Source organism: Marmota marmota, unplaced genomic scaffold (assembly GCF_001458135.2).
Source record: "Marmota marmota marmota unplaced genomic scaffold, marMar, whole genome shotgun sequence".
Taxonomy (NCBI): domain Eukaryota; kingdom Metazoa; phylum Chordata; class Mammalia; order Rodentia; family Sciuridae; genus Marmota; species Marmota marmota.
This window is the reverse complement of record NW_026000026.1, coordinates 42,034,756-42,061,282: the sequence shown is the minus strand read 5'-3', so window position 1 is coordinate 42,061,282 and position 26,527 is coordinate 42,034,756. Positions and strand designations below refer to the sequence as shown.

At 36.0% G+C, this 26,527-nt stretch overlaps 1 protein-coding gene across 1 annotated transcript in view; it reads right to left on the bottom strand.

Moving 5' to 3' along the window:
* Positions 1 to 1,148: 1,148 nt before the first annotated feature.
* The window catches only part of Dstn (destrin, actin depolymerizing factor), a 30,935-nt gene continuing 5,556 nt past the window's right edge, over positions 1,149 to 26,527 (bottom strand). The window contains exons 2-4 of the mRNA XM_015483146.2: positions 7,019 to 7,326; positions 4,737 to 4,813; positions 1,149 to 2,385 (exon numbers count right to left, since the gene is read on the bottom strand). Of these exons, the coding sequence (XP_015338632.1) occupies positions 2,276 to 2,385; positions 4,737 to 4,813; positions 7,019 to 7,326 (495 nt within the window). The 3' untranslated portion in view covers positions 1,149 to 2,275. The remainder of the gene's footprint in view (positions 2,386 to 4,736; positions 4,814 to 7,018; positions 7,327 to 26,527) is intronic.

Here is a 26,527-nt window from a genome sequence, read left to right as displayed (position 1 = left end):
ACTAAACCTGATTCTATTACCCAAGTCACTGGGCTTTTTCTTAGAGTACTCTTCTCTGAAATAACAAACATCACAGCTAAGGAAGGTCTGGCTGGATTCTGTGGCACTGGCTTTACCTGCTCTTTCTCAGGGCCTAAGAGTAACTACAAAAGGAACCCTAAGTCTTCCACAATCATTTTTGTAATGTGTTGACCCCTGTGAAGATACAAGTGTATTTTCTGGAAAAGAAATACACTTGCAGCTTTGTTTTTGACTATTGTCAGCTGAAGTTTAAACCCTGACTTTACAAAGAAGCACCTGTCCCAACCTCAGACTTTTCACAGATGCGGTGGCACACAACTATAATCAATCCCAGCAGCTCAGGAGGCCGAGGCAAGGGGATTGTGAGTTCAAAGCCAGCATCAGCAAAAGCAAAGTGCTAACCAACTCAATGAGATCCTGACTCTAAATAAAATACAAAATAGGGCTGGGGATGTGGCTCAGTGATTAAGTACCCCTGAATTCAATCCCTGATAACTATCCCTGCCCCCAAGTCTTCTGAAACATAACAGGATCTAGAGACATAAGTAACTGTTAACATCTTCCCCATTTCTGGAATAAGAGTGGAATGCTCACAGACATTTATACTACAGATGTGCATACTGCTTGCAATTGTTCCCAGGCATGTATGTCTCTTTGTCTCTTTCATATGCCCCCACACCCATGTGCCTGTACGGTCGCAGCAAGAATAAGTGATCAAAGCAGAGCCTGGATCACATTCCTGGCTCTACCCACAGAACTGATTCTGGACTGGGGCAGCCTTAGGCTGGCCGCACTTCTTTGGGGGACTGTGACTAATGCTTCGAAGTAGAGAAAACCAGAAATTCAGGATGAAAGAATGACAAGCAGCCAGCACTATTTTCTCGATTCTTTGGAAAGAGATATTTGAATGAAAGCACAATAACCTTTTTTTTGCCTCCCCAAAGCCTAGCCTTTGGATGACGATTTGGAATTAGAAAAAGGTTCCCAATTTTTACACCAACTTTCTCATTCAATCTGAGGAGGAAGGTGCTATGATTTTAACTGTCAGAAATAAAAACCTTGATGACTTATCGCAGATGGAAAAAAATCCTTCATCCCAATTCACACAAGAATAATTACGCAAGAAGTAAGTTAAAAATGCTTCCTTTATTACATAAGCCAGTAACTGCTACTTCTAAGTTCAACTGTGCATCTCTACATTTTTCAAAGTGTCATGCCTGTGATATTAATGACAATCACTTCCAAGTGTCATTGGGTGGTGGCTCCCTATTGAGTTTCATCCATGGTACCTGCACCCCACTCCACACAGTCAACAAACTGCTCTAGGAAATTTGGTTCTCCCAGGTTCCAGAGGAAACATATTCAGTGTTCTTCTACATCTTATTGAATCAGATGCAGCAGAGCTCTGAAGGAAACAGATACTGCAGGTGTCCTAGCTTATCAATATACTGTTTTATCATTTTCATGAACAAAGCAGATTACAATGGAGCCCTAATTTGCATTATAATTAGTTGTTAGGAGACAATGCACCTTCTCCAGAAGACATACCATGATTTCCAAGATGCAAGGTCACTCTCAAAACAGTATCCCAACTAGTGGGCTGCAAGTTCACCTCAGGTACAAGGAAGGGCTGCTTCCTCTTTTTCAATGATGTGATTGAAACAGTGCTTTGCAAGATCAGCGTGAATTACACGTGGACAATTTGATAGTCTCCATTACACATTAAGTAGAATTAAAAGACTACCTTAGTCTTACTGTTAATCAGTGTATTAGTGTTATTACATGTTACAGCAAAAATTATATCCCATTATTCTGTTTAAGTCAAGGAAGAATAGAGAATTTAAAATAATTTGGGGCCAAAATGATAATCAGATTATCACCAATTCTCTAACCAAAAAACCCCAAAGTAACTGCTAAGGTTAACAAACATACAATAATTCTCTTCACATGGCTTTGTACTGTTTTGTGAAATGCATTATTAAAATTCCTGAGCTTACGAAAATCTTTAAAAGTCAACTCATCAAAACAGGCATTTGGCCAATAAAAATTTAATTTCATACCAATAAGCCTTTTAGATTCTAAATTTATTTAGGGCTGTGTTTGCACATGTTTATAGAATATTCTGTTTACTCTAAAAGATGACAAAACAGCTCCCCCTCAGTGAGACCCTGGCCTAAATATATTCACTTTCCTTATATAGCAAGAGGATAACATTGAACATGGAAGCTTTCAATTTGTGGCACTGAATGATCATCTACACAGGGCATCCTTCAAAAGCTACAATTAAGGATCCACCTAGCTTTTCAGCAATACAAGCCCGATTGAGGTCTTCTGGCCCATTTGCTTGACATTCATGTTTTATGCCTAGAGAAGAAAAACAATTCTATTTAGAATCACATCAGCAGCTTATTTTTTATTTTTTATAATTTTTTAGTTGTAGTTGGACACAATACCTTTGTTTTATTTATTTATTTTTATGTGGTGCTGAGGATCAAACCCAGGGCCTCACACGCGCTAGGGGAGTGCTCTCCCTCTTAGCCACAACCCCAGCCTCAGCAGCTTAATTATTTATCTAATATGGCGAACCATTTTTAAAGGCCACTTCTAATATGGATAAACTGTGGTATTTAAAAACCACATAATACTATAATGAGAAGAAGTAAGTAACCACAGGCATCAAAATGGATGATGTTGACTGAAAAAAGCCAGAACAACAAGCATATATTCTGTATGGTTCCATTTGAATAAATACAAAATCAGCCCGAGCTAACTCTGGCTGTTAGAAGCAACCTTGTGGAGGCAGGGGTAGGAGGTTAGTGTTATAAACGGAAGTCCTCAAGGGGGGCTTCTGAGGTGCTGATATTAAATAAAAAAACAACATTATGTTCAGTCTATAAGAATCCATGGAGTTCTACAATAATTTATGATGCATATTTTTCTACAGATATATTATACGTCAGTTAAAAAAAAAGGCAGGGCAAGTAATAAAGTTTTTTCCTAATTTCTAAAATATACGTAAAAATAAGAATTATATGTTTTGATTGCACAGTTGATTTCAGCAACTGTACTGAAGTGAGAAAATTACCAATAACATCACTTTTGCTACAGAAAACAGCTAGCTCTCTAGTGGTATTATACTACATAAGAAATCTACTGCAATGAAAACTATGTAAAACGTGATGCTGATGGCTTTCTTAGAAAAATTACATCACCCTACTACAGAACAAGCTCAATTACAAAATTGCATACAGTGGTTTCTCTGTAAAGAGAGCTACTACATTTTAAATAGCTGCACTATTATTCCATCATTTCAAGACCATTTTCAAGCAAGTTGGCTTATGGGCCACACAGGACTGATCTGAGAAAGCCAGTGACAGTTTCACTAGAAGAAATTACATTTGTTAAGTATGACCATTGTAAACCAATTGGTTCCCACTGCTACAAAGATGACTGTCATTTACTATCAACAAATCAAGTCCACACAGCAATTCCTTTCAATGAAAAAAAATGCAAAATAAGGACCATGAGGAACCCATGCTGACTATTTTTTGATTTCACTGTAGAAGTATTAAAGCCAAGGAATCGTTAGAAGAGGCCAGTTAACAGACTAGTGAACATGCTTCTGGGGACACCCCAACATCAAGCCAAATGCATGAAGAACTTGACAAGGCACGAAGTATGCAGCAGCAGGGTTCCAGAAAGGAAGTAAAAATTTTGTTTTCTTAGCTAAGTAAAACATATTAGGGCAAACCTGTTCTACTGCAAGTTTGTAAGAATCAATCACAGAAAAACAAACAAAACCAATACTGGGCAAGCCCTCGAGACCTTGACTCACTCAGCTGTTTAGAGATAGCTACGGCAGAGAGGTGGCAGGGCAAACACTCAGACCAAGGCTCCCAGTCTAAAACTGAGGGAATCAAGGCCCATGGAAGTGAGGCAGTTCTGCCCATGGTTACAAAGCAGTTAGACAACAAGCTTAGCTCTCCGTGCAGGCCTCTGGCCACGTGCTCCATGCTCTGTCCACCATACCAACACTTCCTCCTGGCTGAAATCTGGCCAGGCCATCTCTTCTGGACCCCAATCACCCAGTGGCCAGTGGCAAGTCAAATATAACTGGCCAGCTCATGGAGTGAGTGTACTTTCCTTTGGACACAGATGAATTAATTACTTAAAATCATACCATTTGATAGTAAAGTCAGAGATAAAAGCATTCTTCACATTTATGAACATTTCCTTTTGCTAATTTATTGTATCAACTACATTCATAGGCAATAGCAAACTGATATATTAAGTATGACCAATGTAAATCAATTAATTCCCACTTGCTGCATGAGAAACCAGTCTGTAGAGCTGGGGATGTAGCTCAGTGGTAGAGTGCTTGCCCACTGTTCATCAGGCCATGGGCTCAATCCCCAGCAAAACAAAACCAAACCAAACCTTTAAAAGCAGCCTGAACAAATAATATACAGACAATGTTGGAAGAATGGAGTTATTAACATGGGCCCTGGAGTCTCAATGGACCAGTCCAAAGCAAAAGTCCCTCTGAGAGCCAGGTTCCAGCTTATTTTCTTTTTCCCTCTTAAAACAAGCAAAGGTCTCCCCCAACTTTGTGCCTAAAGCTATCCAAAGAAAATGAGGTGTTTCTTAGAAAAGTTGCATCCCTATTCTGGGAGAACATCTTATCTTTAATACCTAGAGGTAAAGCTAGTCCATACCTTGAAATTTCTTTTTGATTGCATCCTTGGAGCTCGCATAGATCATTTTACTTTTCAGAGGCGCTAATTCTGGTGCCCTAGACAGAAAGATGCCAAAAATGAAAAATTGGATTTAGAGAAAGTATAGCTTACATTTTATTAATCTGCATCTGTGAATCTCCTGAAAGAATTTTTCTATTTCTCCACCTCTTCAGAGCATAACTGTTAGAAATATAGGCATATGGAAAAGCATTCAAGTTGACCAGAGTTAAGAAAAATAGAGAGGCTCTGGTAGAAAAAAAGAATCACTGATTTAGAATCAAACTAATGAGGAAGCCAGATACAGTGATAGATACCTGTAATCCCAGCTACAAAGGAGGCTGAGGCATGAGGATAACACTCCAGGTTCAAGGACAGCCTCAACCACTTAGCAAGATCCTCAGCAACTTAGCAAGACTGTCTCAAAATAGACAATAAAAAGGGTAGAGATGAGCTAGGTGTAGAGCACATGCTTACAATCCCAGTGACTTGGGAGACTGAGGCAGGAGGATAACAGGTTCAAGGCCACCTCAGCAACTTAGCAAGACTCTATTTCAAAAGAAAAAATAAAGGACTACAGATGTAGCTCCATGATAGGTACCCCTAGATTCAATCCCCAGTACCCCCACATACACACACAAAAAAGAATCAGATTAATGTTACCATAATAAAAGAACCAACACTGGGTAACGATATATAACCCAAATTGTTTTCTTTAAAATATTTTTTTTTCATGTTTTATAACAAAGGCTTGAGTTTAGGCAAATACTCATACAAGATTTTGACAGGTTTTCTTTTTCTTCTTCTTCTTCTTTTTTTTTTGAAAGAGAGGGGGGGGAGAGGGAGAGAGAGAGAGAGAGAGAGAGAGAGAGAGAGAGAGAGAGAGAATATTTTAATATTTATTTTTCAGTTTTNAGAGAGGGGGGGGAGAGAGAGAGAGAGAGAGAGAGAGAGAGAGAGAGAGAGAGAGAGAGAGAATCTTTTTTTGTAGATGGACACAACACAATGCCTTTATTTTTATGTGGTGCTGAGAATCGAACCCGGGTTGCTCCCATGCTAGGTGAACGCTCTACCACTGAGCCACAATCTCAGCCCCTTGACAGGTTTTCTAATGAAAAAAGTTTCAAAATACATAGAAGTACAGAGAAAAACCTGTAAGTCAAGTATCTGCCACCCAGAGTTTTAAAATGCTAGCATTTTGGCATTTGTGCTTCAGACTGCTTTCTTAAAGAAATAAATTATAAATTGAGTACAAATGTCCTTCTTAACTCTCCTCATTCCTTTCATTTATATCTATTCCGATGGCAGATTCTGACCACATAGCTATTAGTTTTCCATTTTAGTCTAGCATAATACATGTTCAATTACCAAACTGGGGATCAGCCCTGAGTTTTGATAACTCTCTTAAAAAAAATTAAATCTGCACATGTAATCTCAAGATTCAATATGGAGCTTTCAAAGAGTTCTTTTAAACTAATGGCTAGTCAGTAATAAATGTCTTATTTGTCAATATTAGCATTATTCTTGTATTTCCCAAATTTTAGTGCCTTCCTCCTCACGAATGCAAGCATATGGAGGAAGCTGAGTATGCTTTACAACGCTTTCTTTACCAGCAACATTGAAAAACAACAGAAATATCAATAATGGGCAGGTAAACCTCATCATCCTCAGACTGTTCATACATGAATGCCCTCTTTCTGTCTCTATCACCAAGCCTCAGGCCTGGCTCTATATCACACTACCAAAATATCAAAAAGAGTATTGCAAAATACTTTTGAGCCATTACACGATTCCACTCAGCTGCCATATTTTAGGACACATAATCATCAGCACTGGGTATGGCCCTTACCAGCCATACCCAGTGTAACTCAGTGGTAGAGAGCCCCTGGGTTCAATCCTTAGTACCAAACAAAACAAAACAAGTGGGAGTCTGATTCTTAGCATGGCATGTTGGTTGAAGAAACAGAAGAAAATTTTATCTTACAAAGCAGTGAGTTTAGAGGATCCATAGAAACCTGTTTCCTGCCCTTTTCCACCCCCAAAAAATGTCAATTAGAAGTAGACAAAGGTAGGTTAAATTTTAGTTTTGGTTCTAAAAACATCAATTCAGCTAAGACCTTATGAAATTTTATAAACAAAAATTAAATGATCATGACGACAAACAGCTTGATTAAAAATTACTTTGGTTCCAGAATTGGTTAAGTGCTCCCAGTAAGAGACCAGCTCTGAGATTTAGAGAGACTCCATATTTCTAACATGCTTACCACAAAAAAAACATCAATTCTTCTTTTCTGGATTCCTTGGTTTCAAAGCTTGCATCATACAAAGCATAACGACAATCTTTTTCAGGAAGCATTCCCACAAAATGCTTGAAAGGATCGGTTATGGTAACACCAACATCTCCAACCAATATCTCTTTGCCTTCTTCAACAATGATGCACTTTTTGTCTGCACTGAGACAAAAAATGACAGCCTTCTTTCTTTTCTTGATTTCTTCTGGTGTGGAGCACTTCCGAACTTTCATGTCATAAAAAATGCGACATACTTCATCAGCCACTTGCACTCCTGAGGCCTATGATGACAAATGAGAAAGAGCCTTGCAATTTTTATTATGCCAAATGTAGACTGAAATATTCTTACATCTTTTAAATTATATTTATCATCTAATAAAAAAAAAACCAAGAGTAGTATTACTACTATTTTCAGATATCAAACTTTATTTAAAGCTTACATATATTGCAGAAGCCATTCATCACCATTACATGAAATATAAGGAGATTTCACCCATAACATCCTCTCCTCGCTTGAAATCTAAAAGTAAATATTTCTTAAACTGCTGGATTCTATTATTCTCATACATGTTTCTTAAAACCTTGACTGGGAGCTGATCATTTCCCAGTTTGCATATTAGTAACACCTAAAATTTCTTTCATAATGCAGAGCAGATGGTTAGAGCTGCTGGGCTGGAAAAACTCCATTCCTATAGCCTCTCTTTCTCTAACAAAATAACAATTATTTAAAGGTCTTTGCTGCACTCACATTTCAAATTTATGTGATCAACATTCAGAAACATATTCATCACTTGCTATTAATATTTCTCTTAGAAAATCTCTAAGTTCTAAGAATAGAATAGATGAATACTTATTGCTAATAACAAAGAGAACAGCTTTAACTTGGTTCTACACTGGCCCCAAACATAACCTTTTATCATGTTATACTTGCTATTTTGGAATGAAGAACAGTTAAACAAAATCTTAAACCAGTTCTTAATTCTTGCATGTTCTTTAAGAAATGTGATATTTATATTAACTTTATCCATATTTTTTATGCCTCATTAACTACTTTGGTTCATATGCCAGCTTTACTAAAGCAGGAACTATGGAGTTACAAATTTAACAGAGTTTAAACACTAAAATATGAAAAATATTGATACCCCAAAATTTATAAAGTAAAGAAACAAAGATGCATGAAAAAAGACGAGGTAACCTAGAGATTTGCAACTCATATAAGCAATACATATTTAGAATATATAAAGAAATAAATTCAACAATAAAAAAGAAAAATAACCCAATCAACAAATGATCAAGGGATCTTAAGAGGCATTTCTACAAAGAAGATGCTATACAAATATACCTAATAAGCATATGGAAAAACTACTTAATATCAGTAGTCAGTAGGGTACAATAAGATTCCACCTCACCCCATTTAGAATGGCTATTACCAGAACAAAATATAAATGCTGGCAAGCATGTTGGTAGAAATGTAAATTAGTACAGCTACTATAGAAAACAGTATGGAGGTTCTTCAAAAAAGTAAAAGTATAACTACCATATTATCCAGTTACCCCTCTCCTAGTTAGGTGTATATATCTATGGGAAATGAAGTCAGCATACAAAAGAGATACTTGCATGCTCATGTTTATTAACACACTATTCATAACAGCTAAGATATGGAATCAGTCTAGCTGCCCCTGAACATATGAATGGCTAAAGAAAATAAGATATACACAATATATAATAATATATACACAATGGAATATTATTCAGCCACAGAATGAAATCTAGTCATCTGCAGCAAAATGGGTGGAATTTGAAGATATGTTAAGAGAAACATGTTAAGACATCATGTTCAGCCAGTCACAGAGAGACAAGTATTGCATATTTTCTTTCATATGTGGAAATTTGGAAAAAAAAATCTGAGAAGCTGGGTTGTGGCTCAGAGGTAGAGTGCTCACCTAGCATGTGTGAGGCACTGGGTTCGATCCTCAGCATCACACAAAAATAAAATATTGTGTCCACCTATAACTAAAAACTAAATATTTTTTAAAAAGATCTGAAAATGGAATTATCAGGAATTAGGAAAGTAGGGAAGGAGAAAGGAGAGAGAGGATAGAAGGATGGATGGATATGATCAGTGCATGATGCATGCATGTGTGGAAATATCACCATGAATCCCATTAATTTGAGCAATTAATGTGCTAATAATTATAATAAAACATACTATCATCCATAAAAAAGGGAACACAAATCAAAAGTACAAAGAAATTCCACTTCATATCTATTAGGATGGCTTTAAAGAAAAAAAAAAAAGGACAAGTGTTAGGCTGTGGGGAATTTGTAACCCTTATACACTATAACAGAATTGTAAAATGGGGCAGGCACTTGGACAGTTTTGCAGTTTCTTAAAAAGTTAAACATGGAATAACATACCACTTAAGAATTCTACTCCTAGGTATATACACAAGAGAAATGAAAACTTGCCCATAAAACTGTACACAAATATTCACAGCATCATTACTCATAAGGCCAAAAAAGAAAATACTACTAATGTTCATCAAGTGATAGATTTTTTTTAAATGAACATTTATCACTTGATGAACATTAGTATTATTTTCATTTTTGGTCTTATGAGTAATGATGCTGTGAATATTTGTGTACATCCATACAATGAAATAAAAATGAAGAAATGGAAGTTTAGTAGTTTCCAGGGGCTGAAAAGGAGACAAATGGGGAATGATTGCTAATGGATATGGGTTTCCTTTGCAAGTGATGAAAATGTTCTAGAATTTGACAGGGATGATGGATCACAACTCTTGAATATAATGGAGAAAAAACCCCACTGAATGTGAATTGTATCTCAACAAAACTGTCACTAAGAGTAGTACAAGTCTATAATCCCAGCTACTGGGAGGCTGAGGCAGAAGGATCTAAAGTTCAAAGCTGGCTTGGACAACTTAACAAGACCTAGTCTCAAAAAAATTTATAAAGGGTTAGGAAAGTAGCTTAGTGGTAGAGCACTTGCTTAGTATGCATCAAAACCTGCATCCCTTCCCTAGTATAGCACACAACAAAACAAAAAAAAACATGAAAGAATTCTGGGGGGAGAGAAGGATATACTGAGATCCTAGCATTTACTTAATATGAAGGCAATTAGGCTATTTAATCATTCATTAAAAGAGTGCTAAATATACTCCAATCCCATCTAACCTAAACCACACATAATCATGATCACTTCAATCGTGTCTAAAAAAACCCCACACTTTTATATAAATGAACATTACCCTTCAAATTAAGGAAGTAGCAGATTCAGAAAATTAAGACTATCTAGTCTAATAAAACCTATGCAATCTTATTACATTACTATTACATTCTTATCACATGTACATTCTTACTACATTTAAAAAAAAGTATTTTGTAAGTAATAATATTTTTTAATACTATTTTTAATAGTATTTTGTAAGAATAGTATTTTTCTGATCTTTACAATTTAAATTAAGGGTCTTTATTTTGCACAGGTGTGGTGGTGTACATACAGTGACTGGAAGGCTGAGGAAGGAGGATCACAAGTTCGAGGTCAGCCTCAGCAACTTAGCAAGACCAGTCCCAAAATAAATAATGAAAAGGCTGGAGATATAGCTCAGTGGTAGAGCACCCCTGGGTTCAATTCCTATATCAAAATTTTTTTTTTAATTTTGCCAAGAGGTGAATACAATGATCCGAGAAAGAAAAACTAATGAAAAACTAGAAACAGACCCCATTTCTCTAACTCACTCCCTACTCTACAATGTTGGCTTCTAAGTCTCATTTAACCAACACCAATTTTTAAATATAGTTGAATATATCTATCAATACCTAGGATCCCCCAAACACTCTAAATTCTGATTTGGAAGTTAAATTGAATTAACCATACGGTGGCAACTGAAAATAAAAAGTGTGCATTCTGTAATTATAATGCAGCTAAATCTTAGCCAAATATGGCTTTAACTTAAAGGCATTTCAAAAGCCCCAGTAAGAAGGAGATTTTATTATCAGAAGTGCAACCTGTAGAGGTTTCTGATAGAAGACTGTGCTGAAAGAAATTAACACTGAAGATTGTGAAGGACAAACTGGAAGCAGGCAGACCAATTCTGAAACAATCACTAATATCCAGGAGAAAGCTCTCGACTATAGGAATGAAGCTGAAAGTAAATGCGAAGATGTTCCTGGCAAGGTCAAACCACAAGACAGGAAGGGGCAGTAGTAAAGAAGGTTCAGAACTTTTAGCTTTGTGACTAGATTGTGAGATATGAACAGAAGGGAAAATGGTACAGCAGTATGACACACTCAGTCTGAAGACTGGGCCCAACATCTATGCAGATAGGGTTAGCCAGCAATGGATCTCACAGGAAGACTGCCCCATACATATTTTGGAGTGGTCCACGTCCCAGGAGGCACAAACTGCAAACAGGAACAGAGACATCAATCAAGGTGACTAAGAAGAAATTATCAAAAAGTTAAAAACAAAAACACCACCACCAAAAAACCAGGGTGGGAAATAGTCTCTTAGAAGCTAAGGTAGAACATTTTAAGGAGGGAGGTCATCAATACCAAAAACTGCAGAATTTGAGAATGACTGAAAGCAGACTGGGCTTGAAAACTGGCTCTCTGAGCATTTTAGCAGCCTGAAGAAATGGGTAGAAACACAGACTGAGGACCCAAGAGAACTAAAAAGGTGAAGAAAAGTTATAACTGAGGAGACAGACCATCCTAGAGGTTTAAGAGCTAAAACATTAATAATAAAAAAAGCTTTAATATTTAATACTTGGCTACTTTGTAGTACATTCATTATTCCTTGATTAACTCCAACAGAAGGAAGTGTCCAGAGGATAGAGCTTAAACTGCAGGGACATGACAGGGTGGAGAGGGAAAGGAACACCACCACAATTAAGACAGGGAGGATTTCACCAGGTAGTGTGAGTGTGGAAGCTGACTAAAGTGCTCCATAATAAAGGGACTGAAAGAAAAAGAAAAACAGTTCCTGACAAACAGAACCAGTAAATACGATATGGGGGGGGGGGCGGGAACTGGACTCCACCTAGATTCAGGTGGAAAACACCTCCAATGGCAAGCTCAGCAGTTTGGAGACCTTGAATGTTAAAAAAAAAAAAGAGAGAGAGAAGACCAGAGTTTTGTTTTTGAAAGTATATGAAGCTATGCATAAGAGAAGAACAGGAAGATAACTATATAGCAAGGACACCAGCTAAAAGTTAATTCCACAAACAAGGCTAGAGGCCACAGAGACCTTTCCAGGCAGTCATAGCAGCATTCAGGAGGAGGGCATGGGGGCCAGCACAGGATCAATCATGCATACTCCACAATGACTAGACTCTGAGGAGAAGGCTGGAAAGGCAGAGTCAGGATGGTGATCAGGAGATGGATTCAATTTGCCAAGTGCTCAATCCTTAATTTCCACTGTGGTGGCTTTAGAGGCTTCAATTATTAGAGTACTGTGGTTCTCTTTCTTTGGTATATATTATATACCAAATTTTGCCTGTGAAAATAATAAATATCCCATCAGGTAAAGTGTATGTTAGATTCAATGAATATACTTAAAACTGTTATACCTCAGGCATAGTACCATCTTGAAATAGCACTGATATGGAAGAAATGGGAAGTTTAAACAACTAGTCCCTAGATTCTTCATAGAGTAAAACTAAAACCATCAGACAGACTGAGAAGGCAAGGAATGCTACTCCTACAGCCTGTCCTGTCCTGTTCCCCACGGCACCTCCCTTCCTCTCACTTCCTTTCTCCTGATGCCATCACATTTCCTCTCCGCAAGCTGGCTGCTTTTACATTTGATATTTTGGTAGGTGAATTAGAAATCTGGAATAAATACTACTAGTGGGATGGAAAAATGACAGAATAATCCTTAACTAATTATACTTTGTTAACAGTTTGGAGACCAAAAGAATAGAACATGAAATTAAAGCACCCCAATCATGGGAAACACAGTCCATCCAAGCTCCTATACTAACTAGCTATGTTACCTTGGTCACCGCATTCAACATTTCTGAATTATTTTAGATGCTTCAGCTATAATTTATGGGCACTTGTTAGATCAGTTATTATCAAACTTCAATGTACACAGTAATCATCTGCTGAGTCTGTACAGTCTCTGTAGTATCTGGGGTAGTCTGAGAGTCTTTATTTATAATACGATCCAGTTGATGACTACTAAAACTTAGTTCTAAAATTTCATGAACTATAAAACTTCAGCCAGGCATGGTGGCACACTCCTATAATCCTAGTGGGTTCAGGAGATTGAGGCAGGAAGACTGCAAGTTCAAAGTCAGTCTCAGCACCTTAGGGAGGCCCTAAGCAACTTAGCCAGACACTGTCTCAAAATAAAAAATTGAAAAAAAAAAAAAAGTGCTGGGAATATGGCTCAAATTAAGTGCCTCTAGTTTCAATTCCTGAGAAGGAAGGAAAGATGCAAGAAAAGTAGCTCATTGCTGTATTTATTTTTGCCTACAGGTTAAAAAAAAATTAATAGTACTTCACAAATACTAGTAGGTTCAAAGTCAAAGCATTTGTTTCTGTGTGCTGTGGGCTCCTGGCCAAGCCTATGTGCCCCTTTCTCAAATTATGTTTCAAGTAAAATATATAGGATTACAAAAGAAGTGAATTATACTGAAAAACAGTTCATCTAGGATGATAGTTAAGAATTCCTTGGAGTATTGATTTTGGTGGATTTGTTATCATAAAGCAGGATTACTGTGAATCTTAAATGTATACAATCATCTTGTTCTTTATCTTTACCCTGTAAAGATATGTAACAGAAAAAAGTCCTCTCCCATCACTTTCATTTTTCAATATTTCTCTACAATGTTAGGTCATTAAGATAAATTTAATTGCTCAGCTGTTGAAAAATCTCAAGTTTATCCTGAAAAGGAAATTTGAGATGGGCCTTGTGATAATCCCAGCTACTTGAGAGGTTGCAGTAGAAGGATCACAAGTTCAAAGTTAGCCTGATCAACTTAGTGAAATCCTGTCTCAAAATTGTACTTCACTGGTAGAGTGTCCCTGGATTCAATCCTAATACCACAAAATAAATTACAAACAAATAATAAAAAGCAAATTCACTTTTGATTTTAAATTGTCTAAAAGTTACTGATATTCAAATACATAGTTTTAACAATAAAGACCATTAAAGGATACTCTGAACATAGTACTGAAATTTGCTGCACAGTTGGGAAGGAAAAATTTGAGAGCAAAAATAGATTGCTATCGCAACAAGAGCTTTGTGATTACCTTAAAAAGATATGTTATTCACATCTAGTTTCTCTGTTCTGTGCCAGTGTACCAGCTCTTAGAGCTCCATCCTCAGTCAAAACAGTTGCTGTTAAAGAACACTTTGCTGCATTTTGTCTCACTTGACTTAAAGCTTTAACTTGTTTATGAAAGACTCTGAGTCTTCTCTGGCAGAAGATTTATAAAATACTGATCAGATATTAAATCAGTATCAAGATTCACTCAATGTATGCTTTTATTTTTTTTTTAATTTTTTTTTATCTTTATTCATTTTTATGTGGTGCTGAGGATTGAACCCAGTGCCTCACACGTATGAGGCGGGTGCTCTACCTCTGAGCTATGGCCCCAGCCCTCAATGTATGCTTTTAAAAGTAATCTTATTACTTACAAACAGGAGACTACTACAGAGAATATGGGATATTGGGTATTTTAAAGTTGCAAATAACAGAACATAACTTCAAACATCAATTCTAGCATAAGACTTATAATCTTTGAAACTTGAGCATCAAGTTGTTTGGATTCAATTTTTGTAAACAACTGCACTAGTCCATAAAACTATTGATCCTGCAAAATGAAAACTTATACGTCTAAGCCAAAATATCAGAAATAGAGGTCTACTTGTATACTACAAAACTCAAGTAGGACACCTAACCTTACTCAATAATTAAAACCAACTATATTTTATCTAACTAGAGAAAAACATAAATGAAAGCTATCTTAACTACCTAAGAAAATGACTAATTTTTAAATTATTTTTCTAAGCTTAGAGAATCTGAAATACTTGAAAGCAGGATACTGCAAAGCAGACAAAGGCTATTTTGAATTTATAAACAACTTGGCAGAAAATACTCACTGGCTCCTTTCTCAACCTACCAACTTAAAAATTTGGGTTCATGATTCCCTTTATTTACATTATATCTTACACAAAATCCAAAAGAAACAACAACAAAAACTGACTAACAAAATATTTGGGCTTGGGGCAACAACAATTGATATCTTTGAGCAGTAAGGTTAACATAACAAATAGACACTGAGTGACAAGTACTTTTATTTCCACATATTAGTGCCAAGATCTCTCATGGGTCCATGTTAAGATGAGTGGTGGGACGGGGCTGGGGATGTGGCTCAAGCGGTAGCGCGCTCGCCTGGCATGCGTGCGGCCCGGGTTCCATCCTCAGCACCACATACAAACAAAGATGTTGTGTCCGCCGAGAACTAAAAAATAAATATTAAAAAATTCTCTCTCTCTCTCTCTCTCTCTCTCTCTCTCACTCTTTCTTAAAAAAAAAAAAAAAAGATGAGTGGTGGGGGGCTGAATACACATACCTAATTTAACTCCCTACCAAAATTCCACTGAAAAGATAAAGGAGGGTTTAAAAACACAGAAAGAACAAATCTACCTGGGAAAGAAAAAGAAATATAAAGTTCCAACAGAAAAAATGAGTGAAATTAGTTTGAGTAGTAGTTGGATCCCCACATCCCCTCCTGTACTCCACTCCCTCCTAAACTCTACCCTGCCGTGTCCCTCACCTTTACCCCTGGATTTCTGCAATTTATTTTATTCCCTGAAGACAGTAAATAGTAGGTCCTTCTGTCCCCATCATCATACTGAAAAGAGGAAAGTAGGTGACCATACATAAATGAATGGTAAGACACTCTCCCTACCACCACCAACTTGAAGCTTGACTATCAATTACTAAGTCTTTAGTTCACTATCCCAGACTCTGCTTTCCAATGGTGATGGTAATGTTCCTTTTCTGCACTGATATGGTAACCATTAACACACATGGCTACTGAGCACTTGAAATGTGGCTAATAAAGTTGAGGGGCTAAATTTCAACGTTTATTTTAAATAATTTAACATGAAGTAACACAAGTAATTCTCTTAATACTAAAATAGTATGTTGGTGTAACAAATTTATAAAATATATATAGTTTTCTGCCTTGGGAAAAAGTAAGTTATTTAGCTTTAATTGATGACTTTTGCCATAAGGAACCTCAGTTATTATTACACTATGAAATGACAGAATATTGTGTTTAAGAGTGAGGTTTTCAAATCCAATCTTCTACAGTAATTATAAGGTCAACTATTTGGCGGGGCAAGAAAGCAAACTTGGTGCAAATTCATATAAATTTTTTTTAGTACATATTCTAAGTATTAATTTGGAAGAATCCAAACAATCAAAATGGAGAATGAAATTGTTTTGTCATAACAAAACTTTTTATTTCTTGAGGGGGAAAAAAACTCTGGCTACCGAAGAAGAAGTCAAATAGTAGATTTAAAATACTACATAAGGGGGGCAGCATGGGTAGAATGGAAGAACTTTGATAGGGCAAAGAGGAGGGAGGGAATGGGAGGGGGTATAGGGGTAGGAAAGATGGTAGAATCAGATGAATATCATTACCTTAGGTACATGAATGACTGCACATGTGGTGTGACTCTACATCTTTTTTAAAAAAATATTTTATTTTTTATTTGTAGTTGGACACAATACCTTTATTTAATTTATTTATGTATTTTTATGTGGTGCTGAGGATCCAACCCAGGGCCTCACACATGCTAGGCAAGCGCTCTACCACTGAGCTATAACCCCAGCCCGGGACTCTACATCTTGTACAACTAGAGAAATGAAAAGTTGTGCTCCATTTGTGACAGCATTCTGCTACTGTGTATAACTAATTAGAACAAATTTAAAAGAAAAGAAAGAAAAGAAACCTGCCAGGAAGGAAGCCAAAGCTTCCGTTATCTTGAAGTGAATACTCTGTGGCTTCCATGTTTAATAGATTTGAGTCTTTTCTTTCTCCTACGAAAAACTCAACACTTTACTGGGCCTGAACTTTGTTCTGTGTTGACCTTATTAATTATATTTTGGCTTCGACCATCCACCTTAGGAATTCATTAAACATTTAACAATGGTATTTTGTTTTGCTTTTAGAAAGCATTTGGGAAGGGGAAGTTGATTTCTCTTTTATCTTTTCATATGAGATGAATATATAAATCCTTCTATGAACCTAATGAATTCAAGCCATCGGACCATGACTTTCATTTCCTTTAAGCACTGGTGGGTAATATCCAAGTACATCCTTATTTAAAATTAAATAGTCTTGTTATCATTGAAAAAAATACTACGTAAAAGAAATGAAGGCAATTTTATTTTATGTAATATTACATGAAACTATTCCAGATGAATTTTACAATGAACTGGGAGTATGAATTTTAAATAAGTTGAGGAAGTCAGATACTAACTTTCTCTTTTTAAAATCTGACTGCATTCTCCTTCTCATAAACTGAACTTGGGGCATTTAACCCAGAAGACCTTTCATCCAGAGAAGAAAGCATGCCACAGGGTTGTATAAGACTTATTTAAATCTTATAACTTCAGGAAGTTGGAGCTAACTTCTTTAGCCTCAATTTCATCATCTATAAACTATAAATACTGCCAACTTGAGAGGACCAATAAAAGCATCTAAATATATTGCCTGGTAATGGTATAATTCAGTAAGTGTCAACTCTTTTCATTAACCAAAATATCTGATCAGAGCTTCTTCAGTGCTTCCTACTTACCAATGTGGTCAATATTTACTAAAGCCTTTGGGCAGTGGAATGTTATGGATAAACAATTCAAAAACATTAAAATTGATATTTGAAACAGAAATTTCTGTTTGTTCTCTGTTGACCAGAACTATGAGTTAAAAAGTAAACCTGACATCTGATGTGTATCTCTTCTTTCTTCCCATGATTATTAAGTGATTAAATAGCAAAGACATACATAATAAGAGAAGGTGGCAGTCCCTTTAACATACTAAGATTCAATTACACTACCTCCTTCCATTCTCTTTGGCATAGGTTATCACCTATAACCATAAGTCAAAACCCACAGTGATGAAAGCTAGGGCCTCTGGGGTGAATTAACAGGTTTTATCCTAAAATCTGTCCCTTTCCAGTATGCATTAGTCAAACAAGTGCACAAGAAATCCTCAATCTTTTGATAAGTTCTAAATGTCCAGAGGTACTGCATGCAGTTTTATAGATTGTACCTTGATTAAAGGTGCCTGCTCAAAGGGGTAAGACAAAGCTGAATTCAAGTTCATGCAACTATTTGCTTGCAGGGCTGCAATTATTTGCCTGCAGGGCTGCAACCATTAGGAAGAGTGCCAACTGTTCCTCCCCTAAGGCTGCATCACTCAGAGGGAGGAGTATCACTAATTATACAAAGTCACTACATGGCCCATCAGTGATCCAGAAAATGTTCCAAGTTAACTCTCTGTCTTAATATACTGGTTTATTTCCAAAACATAAAAACAAAAACAAACAAACCAAGATGAAGAGTTAAATATACAACCAATTTCCAATTATAAAAATCCTTATCCTTACAAATTAGAATTTTAAAAAAAGATAATTAAAAAATCCTCATCCACCTTATAGTAAAGTACAGAAAACGTTCTTGAGATGGCAGTCTACACAGACCAAATGATTTTTTTTTGTGTGTGTATGTGTGTGTATGGTACTGGTAACTGACCCGAGGGCTTCGTGTGTGCTAGGCAAGTGCTATTACATCCCCACCCCTTTTTAAATTTTGAGACAAGGTCTCACCAAGTTGCCCAGGTGGGCCTCAAACTTGCAATCCTCCTGTCTCAGCTTCCCAAGTAGTTGTTGGGATTACAGGTGCACACTATAAGCCCAGATCCCCAAACAGCAATTTTACCTGATATGTATTAATATTTAAAGAGCTCCACTAAAAGACTCATGGATAAACCTTAGTAAGAAAAAAAAATTCATTCAATAACCAAAACTCTGAGACACCTCCCCTAATAAAAGAAATTTTAAAAATCTTAACAGTCTCTTAAAACAAGTCAGAAAATCATCTCAACAGCCAAAGTAGATTTAAATTTTTTAAAATCTCTGATTGCCATCAATTTCATTTTTCAAACACTCTTAATATGGTTTGTTAATAGGCTTCCCACCCCCAGTAACAGGCAAAAGGTGAGAAAAGGGAGGGTAGGAAGAACAAGGAAGTTGTATAATCCTGAATAGAGTATTTCTTATTTCTCCCCTCCTCTTATAAAAAACTAAAAAGAAAACTGGAATGGGCGCAGAGAGCAGTGTAGGGATGTTAAGTTCCCTGGCAAATAAACTTATGCCCTTACTGTTTTCATTCAATGATTTCCAATTTCCTTCATAATAAAATCTAAAACCCTTAGCATACAGTGTTTAATTCCTTATGCCCTACCTCTCTAGCCTCCTTTCCCATTTCATCCTTCTTAATTCCAGGCATGTACAGCTCTGAGATTCCCCGAATATCCACATTTTCTTATGATGCTTTTATCTTTCTCCTCTTCACTGTGTCACCCAAGTCCTTCAAGATTTAACTCAGAAATCACTTCTTCTGGGAAGGCAACTCTTACTTGGCCCTCCAGTTAGCAACTGGCCCACAGTTTCCAATCTAAATTATATGATCCTTCCATGTATTAGTTATTTCTATCATAGTATCATTTAGAATTGTGATTAACTGTCTGCTGGTTGAATCCCCCAATAGACTGTGCTCTGTAAAGAGCAAGAACTCAGTATCTTCATCATTCTCTGCCCAGCACACATATATGACTCTCCATTTACCCAGAATCATAAAGTTGCCAACCTAATGTTTACTTAATCATTAAATGTTCAATACTTAATATTTGTTTTAAAACTTATAGTTATATACTTTTTATTTTTAAAAATGTGTATTATGTAAACAGAATTTTAGCATAAATGCTACATGAGACATTAATGAATACACTTATCAATATGCAAAAAGCACATGACCTTTAAGAAACTGATATCCCATGAAACACACTGATGCATTTAATAGTTTGCACTTGAAAAATTAATAAAGCACTACTTAATAAAAAGATGTTATTAGTAGTTTTATGAGTAGATAGAATGATTGTTTCAAAGGTTTTTTTAATATTTGAAAAAATCTTTACAATCCTTCTATCTCATACATTTTGTGAAAACAGGAAACAAAACATACCTCTCCAACCTTTCCAAACTTACTAAGCTTGCATTACCCTGATACCATTATCATACAAAGGGACAACAAAGAAAACTATAAACTAATATCCCTGATAAACATAAATGTAAGAATTATCACAAAACACTAGCAAACCAAATCTAACAAGAATTCAAAAAGATTATGTAGCATGACCAAACTGGATTAATTATAGGGATAGAAGGATGATTTAAATCATGGAAATAAATAATTGTAATATATCATATCAACATGATAAAGGACAAAAACTATATTGTATGATTATCTCAAAAGATGCAGAAAAGCATTTAATTAAATTCAACATCCCCTAACAAAATTCCTCAACAAATTAAGTATAGAAGGGATATGACTTAACACAGAAAGGCCTGACATACAGTCAGCCTTACACTGAATGGGGGAAAGCTGAAATTATTTCCTCTAAAATAAGGAACAAGACAAGGATGTCCACTTTCAACACTCTTAGTAAGTGGTGGAACCCAGATTTTAAAAATTTCAACATCCAGCATAGTATTGGAAGTCTTAGCCAGGGCAATAAGGTAACAGGAAAAAAAAATTATCCAAATAAAAAAGGATGAAACCAAATTAGCCCTGCTTATAGACAACAGAATTTGATATACAGGGAAAAAACCTAAAGACTCCATCAAACAACTGTTAGAACTGGTAAACAAATTCAGTAAGTTGCAGGATACAAAATCAACACACAAAAAGCAGTACCAATTTTATACAGCAATAATGAACTTGCAGAGAAAAAAAAAATCAAAAAAGCAATCCCATTCACAACAGCTTTAAAAAACCCACCCAAGGGCTGAGGATGTGGCTCACTGGTAGAGCACTTGTCTGGCATGTATGAGGCCCTGGGTTCAATCCCCAGCACTCCAATTAATTAATTTAATTAAAGTTAAATTAAGAACCAAACAAACAAAAACCCAGGAATAAAGGAGGTGAACAATCTCTACAACAAAAATTACAAAACACTGCTGAAAGAAACTGAAGAGGACACACACACACACACAAAATGGAAAGATACTCCAAGTTCATGGATCAAAAAAAATAAATATTGTTAAAATATTCACACTACCCAAAGCAATTTACCAATTCAACAAAATCTTTATGAAAGTACCAATGGTAGTCTTCACAGAATAGAAAAAAATAAATCCTAAAATTCATAGGGAACCACAGAAGATCCTGAATAGTTAAAGCATCTTGACCAAAAAGAATAAAGGTGGAGGGGTATCGTAATACCTAACCCCAAAATATACTATAAAGCTATAATGAACAAAACAGCATAATACTGGCATAAAAACTGATACCTAGAACAATGGAACAAAATACAGAACCCAGAAATAAATTTACACATCTATATCCAATTAATCTTCAACAAAGGCACCCAAAACATGCACTGGAAAAAGGACAATTTCTTTAACAAATGGTGGTGGGAAAAATGAATCTCCAAATACCGAAGAATGATACTAGACCCCATTTCTCTCATCATACACAAAAATCAACTCAATTTTATCTCTCATAGTGGAAATACAAGTGATTTTTATCTTTTCTGGTTCTCCTTTTTCTGCATCCTCACCAGTATCTGCCCCCCCCTTTTTTTTCTTCTTGATTATAGCCATTCTAACTGGGGTGAGATATCTCACTGTGGTTTTCATTTGCATTTTCCCTGATGGTTAGTGTTGAACTTTTTTTTTTTTCATATTCTTATTAGCATTGTATATCTTCTTTTGAGAAATGTCTATTCAGATCATTTACCCACTTTAAAATCAGATTATTTGGGTTTTTGCTGTTATTTGATTTCCAACACTCTGGATATTAAGCCCCTGTTGGATGAACAGATGGCAAATATTTTCTTCTGTTCTGCAGGTTACATATTCACTCTGCTATTTCTTTTGCTTGTACCAAACACATAACCTTTTGATTCAGTTATATCATACCTAAGACCTATTTTGAAGAAATGATGAAACATGCACAAAGATTTACATGAAAGGCAACAGAGAATTTCTTATAATAATGGAATTGTATTTAACAGGAAGATGATTTAATGCCACAGTACATACATGATGATACAACTGGAATCATTTTCACACATATATTTTATAAACCAAAGTCACTCATTTAAAGTGTAAATGTGGTAGGTGTTATGGTTTGGATGTGAGGTGTCCCCCAAAAGCTCAAGTGTGAGACAATGCAAGAAGGTTCGTTCAGAGGAGAAATGATCGGGTTATAGGAGTCTTAACCCAATCAGTGATTTAATCCCCCGATAGGGATTAACTGAGTGGTAACTGAAGTGGTAGGGGAAGTGAGAAATGGGGAGTGGCTTTGGGTACATATTTGAATCTGGCCAGTGTAGTCTCTCTCTGCTTCTTGATCACCATGATGTGAGTTGCTTCCCTCAGCCACACACTCCACCATGATGTTCTGCCTCACCTTGAGCCCTGAGGAATGGAGCCAGCCTTCTATAGACTTAACACCTCTGAAACCATGAGCTCTGAAATAAACTTTTCCTCCTCTATAGTTGTTCTGGTCAGATCCTTTAGTCACAGCAGTGAAAAAGCTGACTAAAACAGTAGGTTGTGCATCTATCACCATAACTTGATTTTAGAACATTCTGAACCCCCTAAAAAGAAACCTCAAATCCATTACCACTCATTCTTCTTTCCCACTCCCCCCAGCCCTAGCCACTACTAATTTATGTCCTATCTCCATGGATCTGCCTATTCACATTTCATACAACCAAAATAATACAAAATGTAGTCTTTTGTGGCTGGCTTCTTTAGCTCAGTATGTTTACAAGTTTCATTCTTGCTGTAACACATTATCAATACTTCAACTATTTTGATTGCCAAATAATATTTTATTGTATGGACATACTACATTTTACCTATCCATCCGTTGATCAATTGGGTTGTGCTCACTTGGGGGCTATTATGAATAATGCTACTATGAACATTCATGTACAAGTTTTGTGTACACACATTTTTATTTTACTTGGGTATATAAGTAGGAGCAAAACTGATGGGTCATATGGTACCTCCCAAGTTTAACTTTTTGAGGAATTGCCGAACTTTCCAAAATGGCTATATCATAGATTCCCACCAGCAATGCATGAAAGGTTACAATTTCACAGCCTTGCCAACATTTGTTACAGTTATCTTTTTATTATAACCAGCCTGGAGGATAAAAAGCATTATATTATGATGATTTTCATTTGCATTTTCCTAATGACTAGTGATGTTAAGCATTTTTCATGTGCTTATTGGTGATTTGTACATCTCTACAAATAATGATTAAAATATTTTTTGTCTGTAAGATTGGGCTGTCTTTTTATTGTTGAGTTTTAAGAGTTCTTTATATATTCCTACATACAAGTTCCTGTCAAATATGTGATTTGCAAACATTTTCTCCCATTCTGTGGGTTGTTGTTTCACTTTCTTGATGATATTCTTTGGTGCATGTATGTTTTTAATTCTAATAAATTTTAATTTATCTGTTTTCTTTTTTTAAATTAAAAAAAATTTTTTTTTCAGTACTGGAGATCGAACCCAGGGGGTACTTTTATCATTGAACCACATCCCCAACCCTTATTTTGAAACAGGGCTAGCCTTGAACTTGAGATCCTCCTGCCCCAGTCTCCCCAGTCTCTGGAATTACAAGCATGCACTATGGCAGCTGGCTTGCTTTTTCTTTTGTCACTTGTGCTTTCAGTGTCAAGTCACCTGGAAATGCCAAAACTCACAAAATAAAACAACAACAAAAACAAATCAACAAAAACTGCTTCAAACAAGGTCATAAGGATATATGCCTATGTTCTCTTCAAGGAGTTTTATAGCTTTAGCTCTTAAATTTAGATCTCTGATCCATTTTGAGTTAAATCTGGCATACAATGTGAAGCAGGATATAGGATTAATAAGAACTCTGAACTATTCTAAACATTTACTCAAGTTAATTAGAGACAACATGTACAAGTAGGAATCTATGTGATTAGTGCTACAGAGTAGCAAGATGCCCTGGCTGTCAAAAATAAATGATTCTGTCTGAAGGGAGGTGACTAGAGGGAGCTACCATGTCAAGGAGATCTTCCCAGAATTAGCTCTTGAAGGTTTAGCTGCCTGTTGATTGGCTAAGCGTAAATCCATTTTTAAGGAGTTCAGTGATATTTGACTTTTTCCATTCATATAGCAAGTAAGGAAAAGAGTATCAATCTAAATTAGATCCAAGGCTGATACCATTTAATAATATTATTCTAACCAATACTGATAAGCACTTTACTACATGCCAGGCACTTCTTTAAACCCATAGTGTTGTGATGGTAGGCACTATTGACATTCTCACATGGAAGAATCATAAAATCAAGGCACGAAACAGCCAGTAACTTAAGGTCATTTGGTTAGTAAGTGGTGGAACCCAGATTTAAAAAATTTCAACATCCAGACTCTGAGTCCATTTTCTTAACCACTGGTCTGTATGGTATAACTGGAACAACACCTGCCTAAATGGATAAGCACTGAGTAAGGTATGATAACACAAATGCCTGACACCCAGTACTTATCTAAGACAGCATTACTTCTTGTGCTTTCTTTTATTAGGCCTTCAAGTGCTTTTCTATGGTTCAGGATACTTTACTGAGCATCAAATAACACTTGGTTTCATTTTCAAGGAATGGAGGAGAATTGGCATTTATTGAGGGGTTTCTGTATACCAGAATCATTTTAGAGATATTACTCTAATAATACTTGCCTCATCTATCTCAAAGGATTTTCACTGTAAAATTCTCTAAATTGCAATACAGTCTGAAAAGAGGAGGTCCTATTCAATTAAAGTAATCTATCTCCACAAGAACCCGTCTTTTATCACAACTAAGAAAAACTTTTCCTTCCTGTTCATTAACATCTGTGTGAACCTACTATGACAGGCATCATACTACTGATAGTACAGAATATCTTTAAAGAATTTAACATTACAGTTTCACAAAATATCTTAGTGAGTGCTATAAAAGAAACATTTGCTATCCTTTTTTTGGGGGGGAGGGATACTATCTTTTGGGGGGTTACTATCCTTTTTTGGGGGGTACTATTCTTTTTTTGGCGGGAGGTACCGGGGATGGAACCCAGGGGCACTTAACCACTGAACCACATCCCCAGCCCTATTTTGTATATTGTTTTTTGAGAGAGTCTCATTGAATTGCTTAGTGCCTCACTTTTGCTGAGTCTGGATTTGAACTCTTGATCCTCCTTCCTCAGCCTCCCGAGCCACTAATGCTGCTTCTTATACATGGGCAGAAATGCAAAGAATTAAATTGTTGGTAATCATATTAACTTCTCATTACATATTAAACAGACCAATCCACAAAATAAACTGGTCAAATAAGATGACCTCTAACCACATGTAGCTTAGAGAGTCCTTTAAATATGGCTAGTGTGACTAAATTTTATTTCATTTTAATTGTATTTTAAAGTTCTCAATTTTATAACTAGAAAACATGTTAAGTATGTCTGGAGCAACTTGGCTATGTGACTCTACCTTTTCAATTGTAAATTTTACAGTATCTAAATATAGATCAAATCTGTCCAAAGAAAATGTGTTTGAATTAAAATGAGCCTTAAGTATAAAATATACAAAGGATTTCAAACAATTTGAAAGAAAAGAGAATGTAAAGATACTCATTATTTTTTATACTGATTAAGTGCTGATACAGGGGATAGAGTTGTGGCTCATTGGTAGAGAGCTTGCCTATCATGTGTGAGGCATTGGTTTGATTCTCCCATACCATATATAAAATAAATTAAAAAATAAAGATCCAGCAACAACTAAAAAAAATATATACATTAAAAAAATAATTTAGAAAAAAGTTGATACAGCCAGCAGCTCGGGAGGCTGAAGCAGGAGGATCAAGAGTTCAAAGTCATCCTCAGCAATTTAGTGAGGCACTAAGACTCAATGAGACCCTGTCTCTAAATAAAATACAAAAAAGAGCTTTGGATATGGTTCAGTGGTTGAATTCAATCCATGATAGCCCCCCCCCCCGCCCAAAAAAAAAGGTTAATACAATATTTTGGATAGATTGAATAAATAAATTTGAATAAATTGATAGGTTGAATAAATAAATATGTTAAATAAATNAATTGTGCTGTTTTATAACAAATCCATTAGTAGTTAAAATGTAACC